The sequence below is a fragment of the Epinephelus fuscoguttatus genome, linkage group LG3 (genome assembly GCF_011397635.1).
Source record: "Epinephelus fuscoguttatus linkage group LG3, E.fuscoguttatus.final_Chr_v1".
In the NCBI taxonomy this organism is placed as follows: Eukaryota; Metazoa; Chordata; class Actinopteri; order Perciformes; family Serranidae; genus Epinephelus; species Epinephelus fuscoguttatus.
This window is the reverse complement of record NC_064754.1, coordinates 10944258-10957786: the sequence shown is the minus strand read 5'-3', so window position 1 is coordinate 10957786 and position 13529 is coordinate 10944258. Positions and strand designations below refer to the sequence as shown.

General features: G+C 42.4%; 1 protein-coding gene across 7 annotated transcripts in view; it reads right to left on the bottom strand.

Moving 5' to 3' along the window:
• htt (huntingtin) overlaps nucleotides 1-12649 on the bottom strand; it is a 39551-nt gene extending 26902 nt beyond the window's left edge. For 4 of the 7 annotated variants that reach the window (XM_049567682.1, XM_049567705.1, XM_049567690.1 and 1 more), the window contains exons 1-15: nucleotides 12248-12649; nucleotides 8446-8528; nucleotides 8068-8201; nucleotides 7363-7422; nucleotides 7127-7206; nucleotides 6678-6816; nucleotides 6234-6375; nucleotides 5729-5907; nucleotides 5436-5640; nucleotides 4632-4709; nucleotides 4087-4490; nucleotides 1659-1785; nucleotides 1435-1550; nucleotides 1222-1333; nucleotides 841-978 (exon numbers count right to left, since the gene is read on the bottom strand). In XM_049567682.1, the coding sequence (XP_049423639.1) occupies nucleotides 841-978; nucleotides 1222-1333; nucleotides 1435-1550; nucleotides 1659-1785; nucleotides 4087-4490; nucleotides 4632-4709; nucleotides 5436-5640; nucleotides 5729-5907; nucleotides 6234-6375; nucleotides 6678-6816; nucleotides 7127-7206; nucleotides 7363-7422; nucleotides 8068-8201; nucleotides 8446-8528; nucleotides 12248-12345 (2095 nt within the window). In that variant the 5' untranslated portion in view covers nucleotides 12346-12649. Of the gene's footprint in view, nucleotides 1-840; nucleotides 979-1221; nucleotides 1334-1434; nucleotides 1551-1658; nucleotides 1786-4086; nucleotides 4491-4631; nucleotides 4710-5027; nucleotides 5076-5435; nucleotides 5641-5728; nucleotides 5908-6233; nucleotides 6376-6677; nucleotides 6817-7126; nucleotides 7207-7362; nucleotides 7423-8067; nucleotides 8202-8444; nucleotides 8529-12247 lie in introns of all 7 variants that reach the window. The other 3 variants (XM_049567698.1, XM_049567722.1, XM_049567713.1) reach the window with 2 other exon arrangements.
• Between the last annotated feature and the right edge of the window lie 880 nt (nucleotides 12650-13529).

Genomic DNA, 13529 nt, shown 5'->3' with positions numbered 1-13529 from the left:
CATCTGCTGTTTCAATAAAGATATCCACATTAACAATGAGCTTCAATGAACAAAAGCCAATTTTACCTGCAATATCTCACCAAAAGTCTAACATTTTGCTCATCCTGGAGATTCAGTGAGGCAATCCAAAACTCTTGCCACAGCTACACTCATTCCTCAGGCTTCAAACTTCAGTAATATTGCTTATTGTGCATCCATATAATCATATCATGACAAATTCTCAGTATCATGGTTCTCAGTTGTACAAGTTCAGAGCCAGCATGCACACCATCAGCAACCTGAAACGAAAGCAACTAAATGGAATTCAGCCATCATGGATTTCATTACTTACACCTGTGCTTTTCCTACTGTGACAAGTCAAAATGTCTGCCAGCATAGCTCCACCCACCTGAGCAGAGGCCTAACAAGCCTGAATAAGTGGAAACACCTGTGTGGGTGTGCAAGGCCCCTAAATATGTGAATTCTTTTCCATGTGAAAATAGTATGATGATGTTCTAGTAAATTAATAATAAAAGCCCTTAGACTTTAGGATCTGAGTGATGACTGTCACAATATTCCATCCATCCATTTTCATCTGCTCACCACAACGGTCCAGCATAGTGCCCACATCACTGTCGACACCACACCAAACCACATATCCACCCCACACTCCATCTTACCCTCACTTGTGAACAAGTGCCCGAGATACTTGAACCCCTTCGCTTGGGGCAGTAACTCTCTCCCAACCCACAATATTAGTTTTGTCCATTAATCCCCAATATAGGCCTTTTGTCAAAAGGGACCTCTTGAGGCATCAAGCATCATCTGAATAGGATTCTCTTAAAATTTTTATGCCCTTACCTTCTACTGGAATGCCGTCCAGCGGCTCCAGGTAGAGGGAATTAAAGAAGGCTTCAGGATGCAGTGCTGCTGCCGCCCCGACACAGCTGAGCGCCAGAGCCTTCACGCTCACTCGCACCTCCTTATCAGGGGTCAGACCTGGAAAAACATAGCACAGCAAAAATTTATATGCAAATGAAACAAAAAAGGAAGCCAGATAAACCTAAAAGTAAAAGCTCATAGTGCTGCAGTTCACAGATGCTCCAACTTGAGCACCTTTTAAAAAACAGGGTAAATGTCACTGGTACTTATTTGGACTTATATCAGTCTATTTGTAGGAAAATAGGATGACATCTTTAAACACACCTATGGCATATTTTAAGAAGTTCTGATAACACTTACCATTTTTTTGTCCTGTCAGCAAGAAGGAAGCAGCAAGAAGCCGTACACAGTGCACCAGCGGCTCGGCCCCTTGGTCTGTATAATGCCCGATCGGACCCTTTATCCGAGATGGCTGAGAAGCAGGCATTTTAAGTTAAGGACAGATACACAATAATTTTGCCTTCTTTACCTTCAGGTACAAAAAATTGGCATGGATGTTGGTGCGTGGATTACCTTGTTGTCAGGTTCGGGTTCAGCAGGTTCGTCCTTTGGTATGAAGCGGTCCACGCTGCTGTCTGAACCCTGCCGGTTGTGACCTCGGCCTTCAAACAGATGAGGCTTGCTCAGAGCTGCACATAGAAACAAAAAGCATGATTAAAACTTCATATCAATGAAAAGGAACCTGTTCCCACTGTCAACCCATTTATGTGTGTGCATATTTGTGTACACAAGCATACCCAGCGCTGACTGCAGGAAGGGTTCTGGAGGTTCTTCTTGGGAGGCAGGTGCTGCTCCTTCGTCTTCTTCATCCTGTAACGTCCCGATCTGCATCCCAGAGTACTGGCTCTCACTGCCATCCAGCACCTTATGCACAGAAACACAGAGCAAACATTGTCAGTAAGAAACTAAAGTTAGATTACAGAAACATTTAATGCAACACATCTGCAATGCACCCACATGCAAAGGATACTGAAGTAGTTCTGACTCATTCATTTTTGAGTTAGATTTGCTGGATTGAGGAGACATTGAGACACAGCATAACAAACAACTGAAACTGCAAGTCAAACATTCCCTTTATTAAACTCTGCTGGGTCATGCTTGAGTCACTTAATTTACAGCAAATCAACTACACACAGACAAAAAAAAAGCACAGGCTTGAGAACTCTGCAATTGTGGTTGTCACAATCCAGAGGAAGACCAAGCTTTTGATCCAAACTAGTATTAGTATTTCGACTACATGGGGAACACACATGACATTTTACAGAGAACTAACTGGGAAGATGTATAAAGAACTCTCAATCCGAGAATTTTAAATAATTGTTTTCCCAGGTTTGGCCTCCGCAGGAACAAAAGCCTGTCACAGTCTCTCTGAAAGGTAAAGGGAATCAAATCTGAGGGTGAACGGTTAAAGGAACAGATGGCCTTCATGCTTCAACTTTGAACTCTTCAATGCAAGCCATCGGCATGGGATGTTGGGGTTGCTTGCTTTTACAAAGGTCTTTCAAAAGCATCTCATTTTTGAGAGGAAATCACTGGAAACGAGGAAGAGGAGGAGGAGGAGGAGACAGGGATTAATATATTGTCAATGACAACAAGAAGGGAAAGGAAGCAATAAGCAGGGTAAGTTCTGTGCATGGGTTGTGACGAACAAGCGAACGAAAGGGGAAAGAATGGAGGAAGCCAAAAGTTTCCAGACAAGCAAGCCCCTCCCACTGCGTTCAAAGTGTCCAATTGGCTGACCTTGTCACTAGTGCTAGAGGAAGAGGTGGCATAGAAGGAGGAAGAGGAGGAGAAAGAGAAAGAAGAGGACGAAGAGGAAGCAGTGTAGACAGAAGAGTCGCTGTCTGTGGCATCAGGACCCTCGGTGGAAGTTGGCGAGGGAGGGGATGGTTCAATCACCCGTGGCAATGGAGTGCGCGACTGCGACGAAGCGGGGAGAAGGGTAAGGTGGAGGGGGGAAGGCCATAGAGGTAGAATTGTTAGAGTGGACAAACTCACACCAAAATGTCTCTGAAGGGGAGCAGCAAAACCCAAATAACTGAACCAAATCTGTGATGTCACATCTCACCTATGTACTCCAAAGAGCATTTATTATTATAAAATTCTGCATACACCATACATTACCATACAAGTGGTTTGCATGTTGTGCTCCATTACTGCTTATCAAATGTACTAAACATAACTACCAACAAGTTCCCAAACAGGGAAGACAGTTTTTCCACTATAATTGTAAGCCCTGCCAAATAAGCCAAATATCCATCTATTCGAAAATCAATGATTTACCTCTGTGGGGCCCTCTGGTCAGTGCTTTTCTGAAACAATTTAGGTGCACTCTTTCATTTCAGCTCAGTGGAAGTGTCTTTACTGCATTTTGCTGTCATTTAGGGAGTCCTCACTATGCTTTATAGAGGGCAAGGTTTTGCCCATCCACACATACAGGTGTTATGTTACGTGCACTAATGTCTAAAAATTAGATGCGCCGCCCAACCTGAATCTGGGCAACAGTGGTGAGGATGCAAGCAGCTCTGCTACTGATGGGAAGGAAGCTACCGTTAGTCCTAGCCAGAGCACTAGCACCTCTCCTGTTGATACAGCTGCACCCTTCAACAAACACAGAAAGATCCATCTTGGCTATCAGAGAGGAAATACCTCTCCTGGCTCAACAGGACTGATATTGGCAAGGTTAGGTGCGAGACTAAATAAAAATGTGTTAATGTGGCTATAAATGTTCTTGTTAGGCCATGTTTTATCTGTGTTAGTGGAGTCATTTTAATATTACCAATAATAAAGTCATCAACTGAAAGCATTATACTATGATTTGGGAAATGATTTAAATTAGATTTACGTATATGCAATTTGTAGGTAAAGGGCTAAAACATTTAAAACCACCTTATGCTGATTTCAGTGCTTAATATTTTGTCCATTCTACAAATCCTAACTCCATAAAGTGTAGCATCATTCTTAACGTGGAAACTCTGCCATTAGGGACATTAATGTTCATAGTTAATTTTAGCACTTCATGGTAATTAAGTCTTTTAGTGTCCAGGGAAGCAGGCTGTCCTCTGGATTTCACACATATATGCACAGAAGTGAAGCACTGTGTGTTTAAGCTGTATTCACCAACTAAATTAAATCTCACTTGCACGCCCATTCAGTCACACTGACCAGTTCTGCTACATCTGAAGGGGTGACAGCTGAATCTGGTCCCTCTGTGGTGGTCTGCGAGGAGTCGCTGGGTGGAAGTGAGCGGTCATTAGTGCTTAGCAGAGTCCCGCCTTCTCCTAAGGGTCCTCCCTCCGGTGTGACATTCTCTGGTGTGGTGTAGTCAGCCGTCTCTGGAGTAATGTTGGCCCCGCCACTGGAGCTCCGACTCAGCATTTCCTCCTCGTTGTCGTTGGGTGACTCAGGCGTGTCGGATGCAGATGTTCCACCCCCGCCGCCGCCCTGCTCTGAAGAGGCACTGAGGTCCACAGAATCGCCAGGCTGCAGGGTGTGCTGGGAGGAGCGCGGCTGCTCGGTGATGATGTCAACCTGGGCCGCCGTGGAGCCTTCTGCACCAACGACCGATGCTGCAAGAAAGACGCACACAAAGCTTATTTTTCACTGCAGCATGGGGCTTTATCAATTAGTTTTAAAAATGAAATATAGCCGGTAAGACTGCCACTGTTGCATAATACTTCACATTCTGCCTCCTGGTGGTTGTATCTCACCTGTGAAGGCACCAGTGGTGACCTCTGTTCTCTCAGCGTCGTCCTCCAACCCATCCTCCTCCCCAGAGAGCATTTTACCTGAGAACAACAACTTTAGTGTCAATATAACATCAACAGTTACACCAGATGAAGAGAGGGAAAGAGACTTAAACCTGGGTGGTGCAAATTTACTTTTAACTGAGTGTATTAAAAACACGACAACAAAGGAATCTGCCTTAGATTTTCTTGGATTCGTACATTAAAAAATAAATACTGTGCATCATTAACAACGTATCCACAATTCAGAGGAAAATCAACCGCCACAGGTGACTCAGTCAAAGGTAAATTTGCCCAAACTTTGACAGAAACATCACTTAGAGGGTAGAGGTGAGCAGAGGAGATAAATAGACTAGTCACCTCTCTGTTTCCTGAGAATGAGTGGACTGCAGGAAGACCCTCCCCCCGCTGCAAATGGTAGGAAACAGGATATAGAAACAGGAGGTGAGGAAGAGAAAAGCAGCAAAAGCTCAGAGAAACTCATAGGAAACCGAACGATTATTTACAGACAACAGGGAAAGAGTTAGCAAGCAAAGAAAAAAGTTGCGAACACAGACCAAAGCAGGAACTAGAGCAGAGCAAAAACACGGTTTGATTGAGTAATTATTACCTGGCAAAATCAGCAAGGGTTAATGAATTAAAAGCTACCTGAAGCTGAGGCATCCCAAGTGCCTTGCGACTATGTAAAACACTGCAGAGCCAACACTACATCGTACAAAGGGGATAACAAGCTTTATGAACACAGTCCCAACTGATTTATGTGTTTACCAATGAGCTCGAGGATGCTGCCGGAGCGTGCACGGCTCTCGGTGTCCTGGCGGAATACAGTGCCGCGTGCGATGCTGCCTGCGGTGATGAGCATATGCAGCAGCTCTGGCGGGGGAGTCCTGAACATCTGCTGCAGGAGCTCCAGAGCCGCCGTGACTACATTGTGATCCCAGTGCTGTGTGTAGTGTAAGGTCAGCTCGTACACCTTGAGACACACAAATGTGAAATTTAGCCAAACCTTGATACTTAACATACAAACACAGACATCCACACAGTCACTCTCTACTCTCTACCTGTAGCAGTTGTTCAGGTGTTGGCTGTACATCAGCCTCCTTCCTCATGACTCCAAAGCTTCCTTTGAGGCTGGTGGTGTTGACTTGCTGCTGCAGCAGAGGCATCAGGTAGCGAAGGGTTAACAGCACGCCCAGAATTAGGTGGCTGGGGTGCTCCTCATCCACTGGAACCAGAAGACCTAGAAAAGGATATATATTGTATGTATTCTGGATTTGCACCATGCTGTTTTATATTTGCTCTCATTCAACTTTGTATTGCAACTGCTGCACAGCAATTTGCCTCTGGATAAATAAAGTTTTATCTTATCTTAGCACAGAAGGTCAGGATGTGTGTTTATTTGTCCTATTTGAATGTCTGTAGCTACAGTGCTGTAGCTAAAAGCAGTTCAATACTAAAATAGGTCACAAATGTAATTAATTAAAACTAATTAATTTAAAACTAGGCAGGTGAGAAAGTGAATGTCTTGAGTATTTCTATGAGTGTGTGCCTCTGTGTGTGTCTTACCCAGCAGCACATTAAGGAGCCAGGTGTAGAAGTAGCTGGTGCGTCTGGAGTGTTGGCACACGCTGACGGCTGAGCTGGCTGCTGTCCGTCTGATGGTGGGGGAGCTGGACTTCAGGTTGGCCACGAATGACTTCAGCAGCACCTGGGACAAAGATGGTTGGACTACTATGAATTCAAGCTTTCAGGATGTACATGTAGGCATATGTCCTCGTGCACATGGTGTCCAGTTTTTGGCAGTAATTTCTGTTAAATTAGTTACATCTAAAACATTTTAAAATGACAGCATTTTGACACTGCCGGTAGGAAGCAAGCCTTTAAAATTAAATGTAGGCATGGGTACAGAAACACGGTATTAAATTCTAAAAGACAACAGATGAAGCAATTGAAAGCAAAAATTCAATTTCCATTATCAACACTTTCAACATTTTTGCTTTGTCTGGATACCTTGATCTCGCCATCATTGGCGAAGTGTCCCAAGGCGGCCATGATCTTGGGCATTGCAGCAGCCAGAGTCTCCTGTACTGTCTCCTCCTGTCGCTTGGTGATTCGGCTGAGGCATGGCAACAGGTTGACCAGGTAGGGTCTGGACCACAGAGATGGAGGGAAGGATAAGAATGCAAATAGAACAAAGCAGCAAAAAACCCTTTTCAAAGTGTGTTAGACAGTGATGTTTCTTCCTCTAACAACAAAAGGCTTTTTTTTTTTAAATAGCTGTTTTAGTAACCTAAAACTCTATTTGCATAGATGAGAGGCCAAATGTGAGGACAATATGAATTTACAAAAATATCTGTATATGTGTAGACAGGGCCTTAACCAACTAGTTAGTACGTTTGCAATGTACACCAAAATTTGCTATTTTTCAGGTGGGATTTTCAGGCATTGTGTGTGCATACCTGCATTTCTGTGGTCTGATGAGGTGAGCGAGCTCAGCAAACCTCCACAAAGCCGCCCTCAGACTCCGAGAGGCACCATTCTACAGAGATGCCCAAAAATCATTAATGTCACTCAGCACACAAGGTGTTTGCATTTTCGCACTTTACATGAAACAAATGTCAAACATTTGTCATTGGTCTGAGGATAACACTGTGGCATAAAAAAACAACTCACAGCACAAACATATACTTCATACCTTTTTAATTTCTTTGTATAGCTCCAGCTGCAGCCTAGGTAGGTTGGAGTCCATCAGTGCCTGAAAATAAATATCAAAAATTATTCTCCAAACCAAGGCTAATTATTCTGTAAGTGTACTGTGTCCTCATTGGGTGCTAACAGAAAATTAATTGATGATCAACATACTGTCCTAGTCATATAAGCAGCATATTCCATCTGGATACGTCCATCAGGCCTTTTTCCAAATTAAGCATTTGCTGATTAAGACATGTGGGATATGCAAATATTATTCAGGTTTTAGGAGCATTCTTTGGACATGTATACAACACATTTGGAATATGTGTCTCAGCTTTTTACCACAGTTTGCAACACACGGTCTCTGGCTTGTTTATGGTCAGCCCTGTGTTTTGTCATGAATGCATTGTGCAACCAACTAGCCAACAGTTTGAAAGGCTGTGGGGTTGACATGCATACTCATTTAAAATCACACATTTTGGGTGGGAGGAAGAAACACACCTCCTTTTAAACATTATGAAAAACTTTGATATCAACATTGATGTTTTTGGATATGCGCAAATATTTCATCGCTGACCTTTTCAAGGTGGTTGAAGGAATGAAAGAGAAAGGCTCCAGAATAAGGGCAAAAAAACAGAATAAGTTGTGCATGTAAACGTAGTCAAAGTTGAAAATAGGAGAAAAGAAAGCAGTGTGGGGTCCTGCTCACTTTGATGATTTTGTTCAGGCACTCATCGGCTACCATCCGGACATCTGATTCGCTGTCATCGCTGCAGAGCAGGAACATCTCCATGGCGATGCCCAGCAGTTTCTGAAACTCTGGAGATGTTCTGCTCCCAGGACCATAGAGAGGAAAGGTGAGGCAAATGTCATTACACACACAGACTATCAACTTTCAGCAGACATTGCTTGTATATGTAAAAAACACTTTTCTGAATTGTTTACACATGAAACACTCAAAAATATCATGAAATCAGAGGGGGTAAAATGTCATAACCTCTCAATGCAATCCGACTCAAACTGGCAAATATTAAGCTTAGGTCACTGTTGTCACACACTCTCTGAAGTTCATTCAGGAAGGCCTACCTCAGAGATTGAGCCACTATGTTTTCACATATTGTCAGGCAGTGGGTGACCCTATCCTTCTTTGTGGTAGCCTGTTCTTTTTTCCTGTGAAAGAGAAAAGATGGCGAGGATGAGAAAAGGGACAAATAAAAAACAAGAGTCAGCAAAAGACAAGAAGCGATAGAGGCAGAGGAGGAGACATATTGGACAGAAGAATTGGGTCCAGACTGAGAAAGTACCTCAAAGAAATTAAACTCCTGGTAGTCATTATATCTCTAAACATGAATCAGGATTACAATTAAATTTATTGCTGATGGAATACTGAATGTAACACGTCAGTACCACCCCACCCATAAAACACTGCAACGCTGGCCAATTCTATAGGTATCACTGAAAAGACAACAACCAAAGAAATCCCTGTGCATACATAAAAAGGAACCACAGTGTACATTCAAACTCAAGTCAAATATAAGCATCCCTTGAATTAAAGGGAGAAATGTCCATAACAAAACTGGCAAGCCACTTAAGTGGAAACTCACAAGACCACAATTTCAGACTGATTTACTCTGCATCTAATTATAAAGCATATATCAGCAGCAGTGACAGAGTAGCATAAACCCTGCTCTCTAACTGGGTAAATGGCACTCTCTACATAGCTGGAAGACTGCATATACTGTATATTCCATCATTTACACCATTAGTGATGCCATTTATAATCACCATAATGTTGTGTATAACAAGTACAGGACGTAGAGCTTAAAGAGTAGCCTAATACTAACTGTGCAGCTTATTCAACGTAGCTGCTGTTTTACATTACGTCATGTGAAAATATGTAGCAATGTTCTCTATGGATACTCAACTGATAAAAAATGGTGACCTCCTTGTGTGAACCTTCCAAACACTACACCCATCACGCAAACATAACAGCGCATGTTGTTAATATGGTAGACTCCCTAGAGATGAGCCAGGCCCACACCATAATTAACATCTGCAATCATAACAACATGCATGCCAGTTATGATTTCGTCTGACTTGCTCATGATTTTCTGTGGCATCAGAGAGAATGATAATCATGTGAGAGCTAAGCAGCTGCAGTTTTTGGAGCCAGGCACCGCAGCTGCTTTCCAGCAACTGCAGAAGCTCAAAGCATGATTGCAGAGACTTGGCTTTCCCCTGAGTTAAGTCCTTATTGGCTCATCAGATTTAAACATATTGAGTTTCAAGATTTAATTCTATCCAGGATAATAGCTTTGAGATGTTGCATGGACTAGAAGTTGATACTCATTTAATACATCAAAAGTATGATTGTTTATGGCAGTCTAAACTGTCTAGCTACAGTATATTACCTTTATAAATTGGTTATACTGTATACTAATCATAAAGGAGAAACCATTCTGTGGAGTGTATTGCTGACAACAGGTGAAAACAGACATTTTTGGGCACTGCTGGACTGCAAGATGAGCCAGATAAATCTGATGGTGCGGTACTAACACCAAACCATTTTGAAACTTGGCAGATGAAATTACTGACTAAGGTGAATAATATATTTGAAAAGATGGAAAAGATGATACTGTCATTATGGAAGGTGTCTGGCATGTGTTTCTTGAATGAAAAGGCTTGGTTCTTTGAGCAGAGGCAAAACAAAAACTAAGGGTCCATTTCAGAAAGCAGGTTTATCAAAATCTGAGTCCAATCCTGAACTCTGAGTTGATGAACCCTGAGGTGGAAAACACTGAGTTTTCGGGATCAGGGTCAGTTTAATCAACTCTGAATATGTTCAATCTGAGTTAAGCTTGTGTGCGGTGAATGAAAAAAAGCCATCATCAATGGAGCTCTACAAGATACTACAATCCACCATTGCAACAGGTAAATTGTACAGATAACAATAACTGGGATGGCAAACTACGCCACTGGAGCTTGGCAGGGTGGACCTTTTCACAGCATACATTTTGACTTGTCATAGTAGAAAAAAACAGACCAAACTTATAACATTACTAATGGCTCAGTTCCATTAAGTGCCCCAGTAAGCTACTGCAGTGAGCCAGCATGCACAATACCAGGGCTTCACCTAAGAGGAATGCAGCTATCATTAATGTTATTAAATACACCTGTGCTATTTCTACTATTACATATTAAAATGTCTGCCATAAAAAAGGTCTATTTTGATAAATCTATGATATATTTGAAGACCTGTATGTGGACTGTGCACATTTATCTTTTTTTAAAGAGCCTGAGTCAGGGTAATAGTGTACTAAATTAGCACCATGAAGTTTCATTCGAGGTTGTCCATTCATTCATCATTTAGGTTATAGTCTATATTAGCCAACATTTTACATCTATTTGTTCAGCTTTAGTCTGACGGACATAAAACACAGGGGCCAGCAACTGAAGATGGAAAATAGAGTTGAAGATTTAAAAAACATAAATCAAGGACAAAGGCATTGAGACATGATTGTAACTGGATCCAGTAATAATGTGGTTGGTTGGGGATTTGCACTGGAGTAGAGAAATAAGCTACAGTAGAGCACCCACCTATATCAACAAACGTAGTACACTCAGACATTTTCATTCAAAAGCTGTTGTTCAGACTATATGCAGCCTATTAAAAAAACCCTCACATGCTCACATATTGCAGCAGCACCACCATGCACTTCTCTCAGAAATATTAACATAGCCTTATCTCAAATATTAGAGGAATTATGTTCCCAGTCACATCATGGGGATTATTATTCATTGATCTTAAGAGTCTAAACCGTGCAATAAACATTTTAATGGGAGTGCTCTAGCCCTGTAAAAATAGGACATGCAGACGTGTGATTGTGAAATAAGGGTGACTTGATGCTGCGTTATATCTGAATCAGGGCAAAAACCGTTGATCAAAGAACTGACTGGCAGGGCATAAATGTTTCTTTAGATAGTCTGGATAACAAGCTGATACCCAACCAAAATTTTGATCCAGACATTCAGTAAATCTCCCTTAAATAATGTGCTTTGATCCATGCTTTGATATGACTGAATCAATAAAGAAATGAAACAGTGTGTTTAGTTCTGTTAGAGGGAGGAGACAGACAGAAACTCAGGGTTTGTTTAGAAAACCTGGCAGCAGGTGAGCTTCCCAGAGTCAGTGACCACAGTAACTGACCCAGAGTTTCAGTTACCTCTCTTTCTGTAACTCAAAGACCCAGAGTTTCCCTCATCTCAGGGTTCACTAACAAAACCTGCTTTCTGGATCACACCCCCAGTCACTACAGCACCTCTGGCTCTACTGATCAGGATGGGGTGCGATGGACAGGCGTAAGTGACGTCACTCCAGGAGGCTGCCGTATTAATGCACCAGGTCATCGGCAGAAGTTACATCTGCCCTCCTGTACAATTAACTGCACCATGTTACACTCGAATTTAACATTTACATTGCAAACAGAATTGGTCCACCGAGATCAACTTATTAAGCAGACTGTGAGTCATTTAACTGATCCCTGACCCTTTGAGCAGGTGCGTGGGCATCAATTAGCGGATGCCTTCTGTGTTAGCTATCATTCAGCTAGCCTGACCCCAAAAATCTCCCTTGCTGGCACTGAGATAATGTCAGGCAGCAAATCCTCGCTAAGCATTGGTGCAACAGCTGGCAACAAGTAGATAGACAGCGGAGAAGTTTCAATAATGGGTCTGGTTACTGGCTTGCATGTTGGCGTAACTGGCTTCAGGCTAGCTATTAACCCTTGGTGCCGTTACCTGACAGGCACCAACGTTAGCTCACGAGCTAAGCTACCTGTCTAGCTGTTAGCTTGCTATGCAATCGCCGTAAGACCAAACAGTCCACTTACTGCCTCTGGACAAGCTCCTCGGCGGTTGGTGGTCCCTGTTGCTGCTGGAATGACTTCAGAGACTCAAAGGCCTTCATCAATTTCTCCATGGTGGCCATTTTAGCAATCAACAGTAAGGAAGCTAACGGTAGCTAGGCTAGCTAATATTTACTATGTGAGCTAACTAGCTAGCACAGTGGGGACAAGTTAGCGCACAGAGAGAGCAAGCGGTGCGTAGTGCGACGAGAGTGTTAACACTGCTCGCGACAGCTACCACCGGCTCTCCGCCTTCCCTTCGTGCAAGATATCTCTTATTCTTTCACAATATTATTCCTAAATGGACAAAATGTTGGTTGATAATAAGCCATCTTTGATGCAGCGTTGCGATCCCCCGACAATCACACCAGGAAGTGGCATATGTGACAGTTGCACAGAAAGGGGAGGGGTGAAATGTCAGCGGCCAATCAGACTGTGACTATATGTTGAGTGACTTGAGAAAGGGCCAATGAGTGACTAAGGTTTTTTTTTCCTTTTGTTGTTATTGTTGCTGTCACGGGACCGCTGTAATCCAGATTGTAATAACACATTTGAGCGACACACATGCTGTAGCTGTGGCTCTTATCCGTGTGCAAGGATAGATGAGTGGGCGGTGTGTCAGTGAGGAGGTTAATAGAGCTTTCTATGTATCAAAAGCAAGGAATAAAAACACATGCATGGAAATCTAACTTATCTAGCTCTCATCCTCACATGGACAATTATATTACTGAGGTTAAACCCCTGACTAAGTGGAAGATAATTAAAGCTCTAGATGGTAATGCTATATTTGTTGTCACTATAATTTGACAGTAGTACACGAAACAGATAACGTGGAAAAAAAATGTGTTCCTCTGCCTCCTTGTAGTGCTACTAATGGTACTTTGTGGCCCAGAGCCATGTTGAAAACAGTCAACAACGCACCGCCCATTGTCAGGAGCAAACTTTCTCATTTTAGCCAAGTCAGTTTTACTTTGAGAGTCAATTTAAAAACAACAAATATTGACCAAAGTGCTTCACAAAGAAATTAAAAAACACAGGAATGATCCAACAAAACCGCCATTAATAGGAGAGTGTAAGTACAATTAATAAGACCATACAATAACTGCACAAGCAACAAAATAAAACAGTGAAAATACACGTGTTAAGCAGTGTTCCTCCTAGTGATAATTAAAGGCTAAAGAAAAGAGATGGGTCTTAAGAAAGGTAGAAGGGGAAGGTCAAACTGTAAGTGGGAGATTATTCCACACTTTAGGACCAACAACTGAAA